At 54.1% G+C, this 17,035-nt stretch overlaps 1 protein-coding gene across 3 annotated transcripts in view; it reads right to left on the reverse strand.

Annotated features, from left to right (window-relative positions):
- Positions 1-328: 328 nt before the first annotated feature.
- ENG (endoglin) overlaps positions 329-17,035 on the reverse strand; it is a 34,795-nt gene continuing 18,088 nt past the window's right edge. For all 3 annotated transcript variants that reach the window (XM_070595524.1, XM_070595523.1, XM_070595522.1), the window contains 13 exons: positions 12,602-12,742; positions 9,838-10,003; positions 9,004-9,169; positions 8,589-8,715; positions 7,954-8,128; positions 7,583-7,722; positions 4,896-5,033; positions 4,632-4,670; positions 3,981-4,097; positions 3,485-3,736; positions 2,471-2,525; positions 1,283-1,384; positions 329-1,156 (listed from right to left, as the gene is read on the reverse strand). In XM_070595524.1, coding sequence (XP_070451625.1) covers positions 1,032-1,156; positions 1,283-1,384; positions 2,471-2,525; positions 3,485-3,736; positions 3,981-4,097; positions 4,632-4,670; positions 4,896-5,033; positions 7,583-7,722; positions 7,954-8,128; positions 8,589-8,715; positions 9,004-9,169; positions 9,838-10,003; positions 12,602-12,742 — 1,743 coding nt within the window. In that variant the 3' untranslated portion in view covers positions 329-1,031. The remainder of the gene's footprint in view (positions 1,157-1,282; positions 1,385-2,470; positions 2,526-3,484; positions 3,737-3,980; positions 4,098-4,631; positions 4,671-4,895; positions 5,034-7,582; positions 7,723-7,953; positions 8,129-8,588; positions 8,716-9,003; positions 9,170-9,837; positions 10,004-12,601; positions 12,743-17,035) is intronic.

Consider the following 17,035-nt stretch of genomic DNA (forward strand, 5'->3'; position numbering starts at 1 on the left):
GTGTCGGCGCCGGGGCTGGGTGGCCTGGAACAAGGCCCTCCCCCTCCCTCCCTCTGAGCCTCGGGCTGCCTGTCTCTGACATGAGAAGACTGGACTGCGGTCCGTTGACCACAGGCCAGGCACTGTTTTGCAGACCTCCTTGCAGAGACCTCATGATGGAGGATTATCTTACCCATTTTACAGATGAGAGAACTGGCTGGCTTGCAGAAGCCATGGGACTGCCCATGGTCACACAGTCAATAAGTGGCAGGTCCAGGATTCCAACCCAGGGTTGTCACCCCCCACCCGTTTTAGCTGCCCTTCCCCCTCTCCCAGCCCAGCCCAGCACTGGTTTCATGGTCTGATTTATTGATGATTAATATATAGGGGTGGGCCCAGGAGAGGCAGCCTGGCCACTCCCCATCGGCTGCCTTCCTGATGGGCTGGGAGGGAGGGGGTCTCCATGTGGCAATGGCAGGAAGGAGCTGGGCTCCCTGGTTCCCAGGCTGGGCAACACTAGGCTTCTGTTTCCCCTGCCAAAGTTGTGCCAGTCCAAGTGTGGATGCTGCTGGGGCCAGGTCCCGGTGGCTCTGGGCTGACCTTCCGTTCCCACGGAGGAGGCACTGTCGGCCTGGGTGGGCTGGGCAGAGTCTGTTTCAAGTTCTCACCTCCCACCCAGAGCAGGTCACGGAGTGCTGGATCCAGGTTAAAGTAACAGGGTCTTGGCTTTCTACAACAAGGTGGACATACAGGGCAGTGGTCTCTCTCTCCATGGTCCTTGGCTGCTGTCCCCCAGGCCCACTGGGTTTGAAGGTTCTGTAGGGTGGGGTGGGGGGACCCCAAGGTGTTCCAAGCTGGTGCCCCCGCTGGCAGCAGGCCTCTGAGAGGGAGGCAGGAGGGATGGGCGCAGAGGGCATGGTCCATCCTTGGTCGAGTGGAGGGGTTGGGATCCCAGGGTGAGTTCATGACCAGTGGTTCCCAGCTGGTGGCTGCTCAGTCTCTCCTGCTGGGCGAGGGCTCGCTGGGTGGCCCCCAGGGCTCCGGGCCGGGCGCTACGCCATGCTGCTGGTGGAGCAGGGGGTGCTCTGGGTGCTCCCGATGCTGTGGTTGGTGCTACTGCTCTCTGAGGAGGCCGGAGCAGCCACCGCCACCACGGGCTCCCGCTTGCTTGGGGGACCTGGGGGCAGGGGCGGAGGTCAGGGCCCCGGCCAGGGCTCCCCACTCCCTCAGAGGCTTCGCCAGACTCCCCCAGGTGGTGGTGGAGGGGTCCTGAGCACTCATTGTGGGGGCCTGGGATACTCACGCGTGTGCAAGTAGATGTACCACAGTGCGGCGGTGAGCAGGGCCCCGATGAGGAAGGCGCCAAAGGTGATGCCCAGCACGGCGGGCAGGACCAGGGTTTTGCCTGTGCAACCGAGGGAAAGAGGGCTGCAGTCAGCACTGCTGCCTCCTCCCTGGCCCCCGTGCCGTCCCCCTACTGTTGTACTGGCCACGAGCACAAGTATTGGTGCCAGTCCCAGCTCAGCCACTGACCCTGACTTCTCTGAACCTCAGTCTCCTCATCTAGCAAATGGTTCATGACACCCATGCCTGGCATGAAGCTGTGACCTCTGTGACCATCCACCTAGGCCTTTTGGACCGTGCCTCTGCCTCCCAAGGCTGATAGAGATGCGTTTTAGGGAGGACGGATGGTGTAATCTGGGCAGGGAGTGTGTGGGGCCTGGGAGTCCAGAGCCTGTTGCGCCCCGCTGTGAGGTCAGTCCCTGCCCCTCTCTGAGCCCTCTGCCATGGTAGGGATGGGCCAGAGCACCTCTGAGCGCTCTTCAGCTCAGCCCTTGGGTTTTCTCAAGCCTCATTCCCTCCACACTCCTGATTCCTATGTGACTACAGGCGAGGGAGCCTCCCTTTGGGCCTCTGAGTTCCCATCCATGCAGTGGGGTTATTAGCCCTGCTCTCTCGGTCATGGGCTGGAAGTAGGGGCTCTATCCTGGCCCAGGTCAGGTGGCAAGAGGGGGGTGCCACCCCTCCTCTACTCCCAGTGTCACAGACTCGGCTGCTTGGGTGGGGCCAGGGCCCAGGGGGAACTAACAAAGAAGCCAGAGGGTGCTAGGCTGAAGGAGCATCTTCCACACTGGGGGCCTTAAGGACGGTGAGACCAGCACCACCCCCAGGTGTCTTCTATCCCATCCAGACCTGCCTCTGGTGGCCCGATCCCCCCAGCACGGTCAACCAGCAATTATGAGGATGGAGAACAGCCAAAGGCCTGGGATCCCGTCGCACAGGGTGCTCAGAGCACAGGCTGGCCATCTAGAAGATGCAGCTGTGGTCCTCTTCTAGGCTGCTGGGAAGCCCTTCTCCTGTCTCCCCTCCTCCAGGGCTGGTCTCTCTGGGGTCCTCCCTGCCGTGTGCCTAGGCCCCATCCCTCTGGGCCGTCCATCATGTCCCACTCTGACCTCAGCCGCTGGCACCCCAGAGAGACCAGAGAGCTCACCAGGCATGCCAGGGCTGACGATGCTCAGGCGCATGGAGACAGTCTTCTGGACTTCCTGGGGGAGGAAGAGAGAGCGGTGTGTGACACCGACTTCAAGAGGAAGCTTCCAGGCTTACTCCCTGGCTCTGTGACCCTGGCCTGTCACAGCCCACCCTGCAGCCTTGGCTTTGAATCTGATCCTACCATTTTCTAGCTGGGAGCCCTTGGACAAGTCCTGGGACATCCATGCTGTGGGAGGGTGTTGGGTGGACAATCTTTGGCTGCTACTGGAACATTTCCTGGGAGTTCCTGGGAGACCCCTGACTCCCACGAGGATTGTGGCGGTACTCTGTGCTACAGCCGTGATGCTACAGCCGTGACACTACAGCCGTGACCCTCGTGAATGCCTTGGAGAGATGAGCCAAGTCAGCCCGGAAACCCAGGCTCTCTGTGGCCGCAGGGAAAGGCCCACTCAGGAGTGGCCCCAGATGCTGCTTTAGGTTCATACAACCAGAGAGGTTTTTAATCCCGGAGACTCTTCTATGTGCAAGGGCCTGGGGGTGACTGTGAGTGTGTCTAGGGCTGAGTGCCTGAGAATGCAGATCCACCAGATGAGGAGTCGTTGTGACCAGTAAATGCAGAAAATCAGAATGTTGTGTCCTGTCTTAAGCCTCTTACCTGAGGGCTCCAGTTTACTGAGATTACATTGGCAATCATGCTACTGGATGGATGGATGGGTGGGTGGATGGATGACTGGGTGGGATAATGGGAAGATGGATTGATGACTTGGGGGGATGGTGGGTGGGTGGATGGATGGACAGTTGCAGCTGCATATTCTACCAATGTCCAAGACACGGCAAAGCCATGAGAAGGCTGTAGGGCAGGAGGAAGAGTGCCCCTGGACCACATGCCTGACTGTGGCTCTGCCCTTTGCCAGCTGGTCCCACATCCTCCTCAGCTGTCACATCCTTTCCTGGAAACCTCAGACCCAGGACCCCCCCCCTGAAGCTGGGCCTGGCTCAGGCCCCCACTCACCTGGGACCAAATCCTGGGATACAGGGCTATGGTGCAGCTGAGGGTGCCAGTCTTGGGTGTGGGCACCATGTAGCCACGGAGGAGGAAGCTGAAGCGCATGTCACCCTCAGGGCTCGGGGACAGCATGCTCACACAGCTGCCCTTGGCTGTGTGGCTCTGGATGAGTTCCACGGTGTCGGTGTCAGGCCCCAAATCCAGATGGCAGCTCTCCAGCTGGAACACATGCTCAGGGATCATTGGGGACACGCTCACCTGCGTGGGTAGGGAAGGGGACGAGGCACGGTCACTTCCTCTTAACCCTCCACCCTACCTGCTCTTGTGAAATAAGCTAGATTCATTCTAGAATTCTGGCCCCTAAGCCCTGACAGTCGAAGGAAAGCCATAGACCTGCCTGGAGCAAATGAGGAGGAGGAGGTGACATTCCAGTCATCTCTTTCTCCCCTCCACCATGCCCCGTACTGGCTCCCTCCTTCCTCCAGGAAGTTCAGGTCCATACCTGCACAAAGCCCTGCTGGCCCAGCTCGATGGTGTTGGAGGCCTGGGCGAAGTGCGGGCTGAGGTAGAGGCCCAGCCGGAGCGAGAGGCTCTCCGTGTTGACGCAGTGCACCTTTTTCTGTGGGAGAGCGGAGGAGACTTGGTCAGTCTGGGTGGCGCCCAGCCAGGAAGGAGAGGCGTGGGGGTGGGAGCAGGAGGAGTGGCCCAGAGGAGCTGACCCACCCTCATTCTCACTGTTTTTAAAAAAACTAATGTTTATCAAGAACTCACTCCGCACCAGGCCTGTGTGAAGTACTTTCCATGCCTCATCTCAGTGACTGCTCATAAGCACCCCCATGTGGAGACGGGGGTCCTTTCTTATGCCGCTGCTTGGCCTTGGGGCCCAGACATGACCTTGAGGCCCAGAAAGCTTACGTGACTTGCCCAAGGCCGCACAGCTGGTATACACTAGAGCCCTCTGATTTGAGAGGCTGAGAATGTGACTCTAAACAGTACTGCTCCCATTGCACAGAAGGGGAGACTGAGGCACGCTGGAAACACATGGCTTGCCAGGATCAGGGCCTGAGTTTCCTGAGGCCTGCTCCCTCCCAGAACAGGAAGGGGCCTTAGGACCCCAGACCAGAAGAGTTGGCATGATGACCATCCATCTCACCCGCTGTGGTGATGAGCTTGACAGGAGGTTGACGACCACCTGCAGGAACAGAGCCAAGGAGCTGGTCAAGCCAAAGAGGACCCCAGAGAGTATCCCACCCAACACACCCATTTTACGGATGGGGAGACTGAGCCAACCAACGGCTAAGCTTGTCTTGTCTTCCTACTGAGCCCCACACTTCATTCTCCCAAATGCCCCTCAGCCTGGAAGATCACGGAGGCACCAGCTCAGCTGCCCTGATACCTCTCCCGCCCCAGCTCTTACCTCATTACTGACCACATTTTCCGTCACTTTCATGCCACAGTTGGAGTAGGTGCTGCGCAAGACAAGGTGGTCATCTCTGTCGTCAGCCTGGCAGCTGGAGTCCCAGAAGGTCAGGCTCATGACGGTGCAATGCAGACTCTAGGCCAGGGTTGGGGGGGGCACTGTCAAGAGGCACCAGGCTCCCTGGGGCCTGTCTGTCACACCCCAGCACCAAGGACAGCCCATAACCCAGGGGTCCCAAATCACAGCCATTCCTCCCCTCCTCTCTCCAGTTTTGGTAGATCTCGTCATCATATACCATTTAAGACAATACTTTTCCTGAACTTGACTCACTTTCATACCTAGCCTTATCCTAAACAATAAGAACTGTGACATCATTAGTTTGATTTGCTACTTATTATATTTCTTCCAATAAAATAAATAGAGAACTATTAAAATTAAAAACATTCACTGGAGTGCTACATGTAATCATCGCTCACAGTCCCGGGGGCATGCAGACCCCACCAGCATAATCCGATCTCGCACCACAGACTCTTAGACCTGGGATCAGCAAACTTCCTCTAAAGGGCCACACAGTAAATAGGTTAGGCTTTTTGGATCATGTGGTCTCTGTTGTAATTACCCAACTTTGCCTTCATAGCCCGAAGGCAGCCATAGGTAATATGTAAATGAATGGGTGTGACTGTGTGCCAATAAAACTTTATTTACAAAAACAGGCAGCGGGCCATCGTTTGCCGTCTCCTGTCTTAGAATAATCAAATCTTAGAATTTCTCGGTCACACTCTTAGGGTCAAAGAATCTCAGAGACTTAGAGTTGAGTGGACTGTTGGGGGTCCCACTTGAGCCCAGGGAGCTCACATCCGCTCCTCCAGAAGGCCCCTCCGGCCTGCTGCTCCCCAGGCCACCCTAGGAGACATCAGCTCATCAAATACAAATGGCTCTGGGTGAAGCCCCAGTGACACATGGGCCTGGAACCCAAACTCTGCACCCTGACCACATTTCATAAGTCGATGAGAGGGCAGTGTGCTCTGCGTCTGCGGTGACTCTCTTCAGACACTTTTCTTTGTGTTTTCTTCTACACAGACATACGTACTCAGAGAAAATGTGTGGATCTTGTTTTTTTTTGTATTTTTAACAAATGGCATCATACTATCCTTCATGCTGTGGCTTAGTTCTCTTTTCAGACAATAAAGATGGAGCTTCATATAGGTCCCTATTCCCCACACTCCCCAAAACTTCCACAAGGACCTAACCACGGAGTTCAATGTCATTCTGAAAAATCTCTGAGAACATGGATGAGTTCAAGGCTCTGGCAGAGAGATTTCCTGCCTCAGAAAGGCCAGAAGAAGTCATAAAGGGGAAGATGCGAGGCTAGGATGGCCCGATGTTTGAAAATGTCTGAAGAGTTAAAAACTGCTATAGCCAAAATTTAAAACCAAACCGGGAAAAATGATTTCAAAAAGAATGATGGACCAGGGGCCAATATTTTTTTTATGTAAAAAGCTTATAAAAATCATCAAGAGAAAAACCAAGCCACAGTGATAAAGAGCCTTAGGTTCTCATCAGTCATGTGGCGCCAGGCCCACACTCACTAATAATCAAAGAAGTATCAATTCAAACAAGAATCGAATACCACATGCCACCTCCCACATGGGCAAAGGTTTATTTCAACAAAAATAATAGTCTGGAGAGAGAGAGTCAAAGTGCTCTCAAAAGTCAGCAGTGAAAACTGAAATCAGCTTTTGGAAAGCGGGTTGTCAGCATGTATCAAAACTTCCAGAATGTTCACTCATTTTGGCCTAGCAATCTCACTAATGTGGAAATCTATCCTAAGAAAATAATCCTATGTAAAGATAAGCTTTGTGCACAGTGACATTTTCTGCACATTTATAATATTACAGAATTGGAAACAAACTAAATGTCTACCAAGGGAGAAGGAGTTAACTATGGCATGTCAATATAATGGAATAATAAATTGTTAATAATTGTTATAATATATTAGTAATTATATATTACACATAATTATATATTGATATATAATATTACATATATTATATTATATTATATATATAATATATTAATAATTAAACACAATATTAAGTCGATATGGCCAAGTTCTAAAAATATGTTAAATGAATATAGCAGGGGAGAGACAAGTGCGTCCAGTATGATTACACCATGTAAGAAATATACAAAGAAAACATTCCAGAAAGAAACGCACCAAAATGTTGGTAGCCACTGTCTTTGGGTAGGGAGATTACAATTTTCTTCTTTTCTAATTTTTCCACATGTTTAAGAAGGCTGTGCTATTTTTATAGTAAGATCCTTGCTCTTCAACCAGGCAGAGATCACATTGCGTAGCTACACTGTTGAGGGGCCATGCAGCTCAGCCTGCATTTAGAATTAATAATGACGACTACCCAGCATCTATTGATGGAGTACTTACCGTGCACCACATCTGGCTTGGCGTGTCAGACCTTAATTAATTCTCACCATTAAGCCTCAGTTCTCTCACTTGTAAAATGGGGTAGGTACCATTATCAACCCCATTTTACAAATGGGAGAAGTGAGGCTTGTGGAGGGATGTGCCTGGTTCTCCTGCCTGGGTTAGGACCTCAAGATTCTCAGGCTAGAGGAGGGACCAGCTGCCCATGTCAGCTGGACCGGAGGGGTAGGGCTTCCCTTACCGAGATGAGCTCTTTCTTGAGTACCAGAGTCATGACGTCATCGGAGCATGTTGGCTGGATCAGGGACATGAGCAGCTCCTGGTTGCAGCTCTTGGGAGGGGTGGTCTGGACTGGCATGGGTGAGGTCTGCAGCCCACCGCCTGCAGGGCAGCAGAGGCAGGCCGGCGGACAGTCAATGCATGCGCCCTGTGCACTAGGCACAAAGCACTTCTATAGCTAGCTACTCCTTGTCCCCGTGCTGCACATGAGGAAAATGGGGCTAGAGAGGCTGAAGCAGCTTGCCTGGCTCACACAGTGGTGCAGAGTGGCAACCAATCCAAAGAGAAAGCAAGGAAAGGGAGGAGGGCAAGGGAAGGGAGCCGGGTGCTCACCGCAGCTGTGGGCCTGCAGAGAGACGTCACTGGCCAGAGGGAGCTCCACATAGGACGCTACGACGCTGGCGTTGAGCCTCTGGGCCTCCTCCAGCAGGCCTTCGAGAGTATCTGGGAGCATGTAGCCAGGGATGTTCCTCTCTGGAAAGATCTTCAAGGTGTATTCACCAGTGGCCTAATGACAGGGAGAGACGCAGAGCAGGGAGCCAGAGACACAGTCAGGGGGTACACAGCTTGGCCTGGACCCACAGGCCAGCCAGGGTTCTGCCACGTCTCACTGTTCTCTCCTTTGCTCCTGCTGTTTCCTCTGCCTGGGCCACCTCCCCTCACCTACTGGCTCCTGTTTGTCCTTCAACTTAGCTTGGGGTTCACCTCCCCAGGAACCTTCGCTGACCCTGTGGGCTGGGTGAGGGGCCTCCCTAGGGGGTGATGGAAGGTTTCTTGGAGGAGGTGCCATCTACGTGCAAGGTCTAAAGGAAGAAAAGGTTGGGCACAGAGGAAGAGGGTGGGGGCAGAGGGATCACGGTCTGTAAAGGCTCAGGGCTGCGGTGCCGGGGCTGGGAGTTCGGGCTGTCTCTTTGGGGAGCCTTGGCGAGGCCTGCGCGGGGCTGTCTGGGTCACAAAGCAAGACTCACCCAGAACTGTATGTTGTGATTGGCGTCGATGAGCCAGGACACGTAGGGTGGACCCTGCAGGATGAGCACGGCGTCGGGATCCCCCGAAGCGCAGCTCAGCTCCACCTTCACGGTCACTGTACGGCGCCTGCGGGGAGACAGACCCCCCAAGTTAGCGCAGGCGGGAACGCGGGCTTGGGCGGGGTCTGACTGGGGCTGGCCGGGTGAGGACAAGGCCTGGAGTCTGGCGGGCAGCGGCTGCGCTGTTACCGGGTCCGATGCAGGTCTGCGGGATGAGCATGGGAATGGGTGGGGCTTGGGCCCATGCTGGGGGCCGCCCAGAGACAGGCGGGGGTGACTAGACTCTACCTGGCCAGAGGCGGGACGGGGTGGGCCTTAAAAGGGGCGGGGCCCGGGCGGGGGCAGGCTCCCCTACCCGGTATCGCGGCCCGGTAGGACCCTCAGGATGTGAGCCTCCTTGTGGCCAGCCACACCTTCCAAGCGGCAGCCCCGGACCGAGGCCCCGGCGCGCGGCTGCCATTCGAGCGTGTGGCCCATGTCCACGTGGGGTTCGAGACTGCAGGAGGACGGTGCCGTCTGGGCTGTGGAGACAAGCACACCTCAGTCCCCTCCCAGAGCAGCCTGACACCTAACACAGAGGCCCATCCTCACCCACAGTATAGCTGGGCGGGCAGGGTGGAGCAGCAAAGTGGGGGCATCAGAAGACCCGGGTTCAAATCTCCCCTCCACCACTTACTGCCGAGCGACCCAGGGCAAATCCCCTGGCCTCTGTTTCCTCATCTGTCCACACGGGGTTAAGAGAAGGGATGAACCCCCTGCACGTGTCAGGGTGCAGCTGGTTGCAGCAGCACACCACCCCACTTTTATAGCATGCACCACGACCTGAAGTTATGGAATCTACTTATCTGTCACCTCCCCACCACAGGGTCTGCTCTGGGAGGGCAGGGCCTGAGTCTGTCCCCACTGAGTCCCCAAATGCCTGGCATAGTAGGTGCACAATAAGTAATAGCAAAGCGCTGTTTTTGTAGGTCAAAAGCCAGACAAACAGCAGCAGTTTCACACGGTTCAATCTAACATCTGGTACAGGAGTGGGTACTGTCCCAATAGAGCACTGACTTGCTATGTGTGACCTGGGGCATGTCACGTCCCCTCTTGGAGCCTTAGTGTCCACATCTGAGGAATGGGCCAGAGGAATTCAGATTCCTCCAGAGCTGAGTCCTGAGCCCAGAGAGGTTGCCGGGAAGCTGACCTTGGTCCAGACGGAGGAGGATGCTTTCGGGGTCCTTCAGCTCGGCGGCAGAGGCAATGGAGCCGTTTGTATTTGCCCACTTGAAGAGGTGCCTCTTGCTGGTGAAAGGCGGCAGCCCAGTGGTGTTGACTCTTGGGGTCTCTTGGAAGATGATCAGTTGGGGGTCCTGGGGAGACAAGTGGAAGCTCAGGGTGCTGTTCTGGGGCCTGAATCCCCTCTGCACCACGCAGGAGGTCAGGGGGTAATTTGGGGAGGCAGCCAGTTGGCTGAGCAGAGAAGGCCAGGGCTGAGAAGGCTGAGGCTGGTGGATCTGAAGTCAGCCCAGAGCCCCCTAACTAGGGCCCCCCCAGAGCCAGATCTGCCACACTTCCTTTCCATAACTGGGGGGCCGAATGGACGCACACCCATGTTCATCCACCTGTCCAAACATCACCTCCACCCCTCCAAAGTCATCCTCATCCAACCCACACTTATGACGTCATGTGGCTACTGTCTGCTCCCCCCACACTCTAAGGGTCTGTGAGGAACAACGTCGCCTTGCCCATCCCTGCATAGCAGGCAGTGAGAAATATTTGTCTGACTTTGTGGCGGGCCCAGTACTAGGGATCCTGGCATGTCAGCTTCACCATGACACCTGGCACATGGCAGGTGCGTCCTGCACCTGGGAAGGGAGGAAGGGAGGAAAGAAGAAATGGATGAATAAAAGAATGAATGAAAGATGAACAAGAATGGTCCCCACCCTGGGGGACCTCACCATCCAGAAACTAACCATGCATCGAGTCTGAAACAACAGAAGACAGAGGATAGTGTTTAATAAGAAACAAAGGAGCGAGACAGGTCCCCTGGATGGACAGGGACAGGAATCTTGGTGGCCCCAGCACCTCGCTGCCTACACTGCCCATGCCTCAGGAGAGACCCTGGTGGGCTGGGGGAAGGGAAACAGGGAAGACTTCCTGGTGGAGGTGCTCTGTTGAAGCCAAAGGATTCAGAGGAAGCTGTTGGGGCCACAGACTCAGTTTGTGTCTCCAAAGCCAGGGGCACTGTGCTGAAGCAGTAGCAGCATAAGGGCTTCAGGCTAGACACTAAAGGGGACTGCCTGAGAGTGGCAGTAGGCAAGATACCATAGAATGGTCCACCTAGAATGGAGCAGGGCTTTAACAAGGGGGCAAAGTGATGAGTGCCTGGGTGAGGAACCCAGCCCTGTGATGGAAGGGCTGGGGCAGCGGTTTAGAGCTGGAGAGGTAGAGGGTGGGCTTTACCCAGTCTGACCCTCAGGGTCATGGTCTGTAAAACGTGGATGTCACAGGGATAGAAGGGCAAGGAGTTTGTCAATGGATCGCCTGGCACTTTGCTGGGTCCGGCACAGAGGCCCGCGCCCCCAGCCGGGCTGTGGCCCCTCCGGTGGCAGTCGCATTCCCACTCCAGAAGCTGCAAGGGTATTCTCAGTCCCGGGAGGAAGGCGAGGCCGCTGCCAGAGCCCCTGGCTGCTGCCACCTTCCCGCTGGCCCCAGTGTTTCATGTTCCCTGCGTCACCCAGGGCCTGAACCGCTGGAGGTCCAGGAACGGGAAGCGGGAGGTGGGGAAGAGTCGAGGGGCAGGAGGAGCCCTGGCAAGGCCTGACCCTCCACGGGGCCTCCATTTCCCCCATGCGAGCAGAGGGATGTACCGCATGGGGTCAGCCCAGCTCGGCCCTCCAGATTGGCTGGCTTTTCTCGCTCCCCACCTTCTTCCTGGGGGCTTTCAAGCTGGGCATCCCCCGTCTGTCTCTGTACTGGCCCTGCTGCCGCTCTGGATTCTTCATCCCCCACCCCCACCCCCAGTATCTCTCTGTCTCTGGGCCTGTCTCCCCGGCAGCCCTGGCCTGCGCTCTGTCTTCGGGTCCCCAGCTCTTCTGCCTCTCCTCTGTCCCTGTGTTTCTCTGAGTGTCTGTCTGTCCTTCCCAGAACAGCACGCCTCTTTCTATTTCCATTTTTCTTTCTGTGTCTTTCTCCCCCGTGTTATCTTTGCTCTCCCCCACAGGCTCTAACTCTCTCCCCTCTTCCAGCTGCTTTCTCTGGCTGTAAACAACAGCGGCTCACATCTGGGGGCACCTCCCAGGGCCTTCCCTGTGGAGGAGGCCATGCGGACAGTCCATCCCACCTCCTCCAGCCCTGAGCACCCTCCCTGTGGGTCCCAGCCAGCTGACCTCCTCTCTCTGGTGGATGTTCTGACACTTAAAACTTCAGTTTTTAAAAAATTATTTTTCTCCAATGCAGGCTGTGTTAATTAGAGCAAATCTTGCAAATTCAGCAAAGTATAAAGAACAAAATAAATGTCTCTCCTAATCCCACTTCCCAGCCATAACTACTCTTAGCACGTCATTAGGTTTCCTCCTGACTCTTTTCCTCTATACTTCAATATTTTCAAATAGGTGTCTTATAACTTTTTCAAAGACGGTGACAAGGTTTTTTATGGGATGTCATCGAATCCAATTCTCCCACTGGATAGATGGGAAAACTGAGGCTGGTGAGAGGATTGGAGTTGGCCAGGGCTGCCCATCAACCTGACTCCCACCTCTGGATTTGGACTTTTTACCCCAGACCCTGCTGTCCTTTGGGTTCTCTCTGTCAGGGCCCCATGGGATTCACCAGTCAGGGCCCTGGGAAATAATGTCAGAATGAAAAAGGGAAGCAGGGCTGCTAGGGCGGGAGACCCCGGCCCACAGAGACGGAGAGCAGGTGCACGGCCAGTGCCTCAAGCTTGGGGTTGGAGATAACACACTCACGTAAGCCAGGCGGAGTGGGATTCCTGGGGCCTCCAACCGCACAAAGGCAGTCTTGTTCGTGCTGAGGACCAGGAGCGCCTCTCGGGGCCCGGTGCCATTTTGCTTGGACCTTTGGATAGTCAGCTTCAGCTCTGACACATCCTGGGGTCGGGGCAGGAGAGAGAGACACACACACACCAGTCAGATTTGCATAGGCTGTGCCACCCAGACCCGTAGTGACGACTCATTTACCATCAGCTCCCACTCCACTCTCCCTGCTCGGCTTGTCTGCCCCTGCCTGCCAGGACCCGGCACAGTGCCTGGCCCTTAGGAGGTGCTCAGAAAATATTTGCTGAATGAATGAAGGAGATTATTCCTAGCAAATCGAAAGAGATTTTCTTTTTTAAATGTGAGGAGCCTCAACTTCATCCTGTAGTTGATCAAGGTTTGTTATTTCTGTTGTGCACCTGCTGTGTGCCGAGTCTGTGAGCGTCTGTGACTTAGAGAGCAGCTTGTGCTCTTTCTCTGTCCCTATGCAGCAGCATCAAGGCATCAACCCCTCCCCAGTTTGCAGTATTCCTGTTTACCTTACTATTTTAAACTACTAAAATACCCATATTTTTGTTAATACCACTATTTTGATATTTTATAAGAATGTGAAGTTGAAATCATTTATGCCTTGAAAGGTACCTACTGCTTTAAAAATTTTAATTGATCATGGTGTACGCATTTAAAGTGCTTTCATAACAACAACAATAATAAGACCCAACACCTATATAGTGCTTACTATGTGCCAGGACTGTCCTAAATGCTTTACATATTGACTCATTTAATCCTCACAACAACAACCCTGAGAGGTAGGCACTGTTATTACTCTCACTTACAGATGAGGAAACAAGGCACAGGGAGGTGAAGTCGTTTGCCCAAGATCATACAGCAAGTAAGTACGGAGCTGGGATGTGGACCTCTTCCTCTCCTTATTCCCGAAAAGAAAAAGAACACAGCGATCCACAAAACAAAGCCTGTGTTGAAAGAACAACCTCTACTCTCCTCAAAGATTTTCTGAGCCAGTGGAGTGGGAATAGGTGACTTCTGAAACTGACACAGGTACATGCGTCAGAAGCCCGGCCACGGACTCACGGGGACAAGGAAGAAGAGAAACACATTCCTGGAACACAAACTCCAGCTGCTCTCAAAAGCTGGCAGTCTCCACAAAGAGACAAAAAGCCAACCCCCGAAATCTCCTCAAACTTATCAAGAAGGAGAGAGCCGTTTCAAGATGAAGACATAAGTGGAAAGTTTTCAGATTTCACTTCTAATTATCTTCTGGCCATTTCCCTAACTGATGTCAAAGAGTCAGAGAGTTTCAGCTACTGGAAAAATCTGCTCAGAAATATTTCCGTTACTCAGTAATGACACCATAATCACTCCTTGTTTGTAAGTTTGCTCTTTAAAACAAAAAAGAACAAATAATATTATTGTTTTCCATGTTTCCCAAATAACTTTTTTCATTTTATTTATTTATTTTTTTTGAGAAATATTAGCCCTGAGCCAACATCTGCCTCCAACACTCCTCTTTTTTTGCTGAGGAAGATTGGCACTGAGCTAATGTCTGTGCCCATCTTCCTCTATTTTATATGTGGGTCACCTGCCACAGCATGGCTTGATAAGCAGTGCTAGGTCTGTGCCAGGCATCCAAACTGGTAAACCCTGGGCTGCTGAGGCAGAGCACGTGAACTTAACCACTACGCCACTGGACCTGCCTCACTTTTTTCCATTTTAGTGAGCTGTCTAGGTTGCTTATTTTTGAATAATTCTTTTTATGCTAATTTATAGTAGAATGATAAGATATGTTTCAAATTTATGTTTGCGTAAATTCACATTTTTGATTAATTAATGTTTTCTAACGGGTTTATAACTTTCGGTTTTTGAAATATCTTGTTTCACCGATTTTTAAAAAGATTACGTGTTCTAAACACTTTAAGAATTAAATGCTGCATTTAATATCCTATTTTGGTAAAACATGAAATACAAATCAAAATGTCAGAACTGACATTTTGTTCCAGGATTGTGATCACTGCTTGAAATCAGCCAAAGCGAAGGGAGACCCCCCTCCGTGGTGTCAGGAAAGGCCCAGGCAGAGCCGAGCTGCCAGAATCTTGGAGAATGGACCCACCCAGCCTCCTGAGCTGAACAATTGAATATGATTGCACAACTCCGTGTATTTACTAAAAATCACTCAATTGTACACTTTAAATGGGCAAATTTTATCTCCATAAAGCTGTTGAAAAACAAGAGTTGAATATCAGTCATTTCACATGGGTCCACCCGACCCGTGGCTGGCCCTGTGCTGAGCACGGTGCAGGCACTCTCACTGAAGCAGGGTCAAGTGTTCTCCCATCTTACAGATGTGGCAACTGAGGCTCCGGGAGGGAACTGCTGGGGAGTGGCAAAGCCAGGTACCCGGTACTCAGGACCCTGGTGCCAGAGTGGGGCCCACAGCCTCTCGGCCTGTGGCCAGCTCACCTAGGCTGTGTCCTCCCTCTCAACCCTGCTGCTCGACCAGATAGCCCCACAGTGCATCAATGTCCAGCCCCATCTGTCTGTCCTCACCTAGAGGAGTGAACTTTGGGGCCTTGTACACGGCGAATAGATGGGCCCCATGGTTTGGAGATGCCACAGGCTGCAGTAGGCAAGGTGACAGGTCCCCTGCCCCTTGGACGCCCACAGGCCGAGAGTGCTGCGGGTGACAGAAGCAGCAGCTGGGAGCGCAGCCCCTGAGCTGGGAGGAAAGAGCCCTGTGAACATCCATTTCTGCTGCCTGCAACTGTTCCTGTTCCTCTGTGCCTCAGTTTCCCCATCTGTGAAACGGGGGTAGGACAGGGTTGGGAACTAATACCAGATGGGGCTCTGGATAAAGGAAGTTAAAAAAGAGAAGTAAAGGTCAGAGCTGGGTCATGCCTAGGGTGAGGGCATTAGGAGACTGGAACTTTGTGACGTTTGTCATGACACTCAGCTCTTCTGCCAGAGCTCTCACATCAAACCCACCACTCAGTTGTCACCACGTCCATCCCTGTAGAGTTGGGGGCTTGGAGGGGGGTGGAGGCTGACGCCCAAAGATGGGCAGTCAGGGGCCAGGGCCACACAGCAAGAGAGCAGTGTGGAAACTCAGGGAGGCTGAGGGCTGGCCTCTCTGGGGTCTCTGGGCTCCCGGGCCGAGCTGAAGGCCAGCTGGTTACCAGAAAAAGCCAGTCAGGGTTTCCACAGCAAACATTTCCATCCCGTGGCCCTGACTCATCGACGCGGTCACTCACACACACACTGACTTCTCTCTTCCCTCCCATCCCGGAGCCCAGAGGCAGAGAGAGGGGCCTGCCTCCCCTCCCACCTCCAAGCTCCCACTCTTCCGAATGGCATCCTGGGAATTCCGGGAGCCTAGCCGAGGAGGGCAGGCCGGCCCCACTCTGCAACCTGGGCCAGCGTGGGCCTGCCCCGGCCCCCTCCCTGAGCGGGTAGGCGGGAGACCGTGTTTCTATTTTTGTGCCAGTGTCCCACAGATGCCATTGTTGGCCCAGCAGTCGATGGCGGGAAGGGGGAATTTCAGTGAGGAGGGCCTGAGCACTAGTAGCCACTTATAGAAAGTCGCTTCCAGCAATTCTTCTGAGTGGAGCCTTGGGGCTGCCTGCAGCCCCCACCCTCCTAGGGCTAGACTGGAGCCGGCCAGATTGGAGCCAGCCGGCCCTCTGTCCACCTCAACAGACTCAGATGGTACACACAGGCAGGGTGGCAGGGGAAGGGGTCAAAGCTGGACTGGCCCGAATTCAAATGCAGGCTCAGTCCTCAGCCTGTGACCCTGGCCAGTTACTTCCCCTCTGGAGCCTCAGTTTCCTGATCTGAAAAATGGACTGAACAATTGCCCACTTCATAGGCTTGTGAAGATTTGGTGAGATTCTACCTGCAAAGTGCCCAGCCAAATACATAGTAGATCGGCCTTCACGACCTCCACTTCCCTCCTTGCCCCCTCAGCCAGAGGAGTGCCGCGGTTTGGGGGCTGGGGAGGTTAGCATTAGAGCTGGGCAGCAGTTAGCTGGAACTGGGACCCGCCTCAGCCGCACCTCATGGTGGCAACCCCTCTCTGGGCCTCAGTCCCTCCATCCGTGCAGGGAGGAGTGGAGCTCAATGATGTTCTAGTATCGTGTGGCCCTGGACTCCATCCTGCCTCCTGTGGGTCCCAGTGTTTGGCATCTAGGAGTCGTGGTCTCTAGCCAGGTGGCCACAGGCTCCCAGAAGCCCTTGGAGAGACACGCTACTTTCCCCAGCTGAGGACCCCCGGTCAGTCGTGTCCTCCCCACCTCCCCAGTTCATTTGCCTGTCTGAGAGGCCAGCACTGGGCCCAGCCTGGGGCTTCTGAGCTGTCAAAGGTGGACAGGAAGAAGGCACAGCTCTGTCCTCCAG

Source organism: Equus przewalskii, chromosome 26 (genome assembly GCF_037783145.1).
Source record: "Equus przewalskii isolate Varuska chromosome 26, EquPr2, whole genome shotgun sequence".
NCBI classification, from domain to species: domain Eukaryota; kingdom Metazoa; phylum Chordata; class Mammalia; order Perissodactyla; family Equidae; genus Equus; species Equus przewalskii.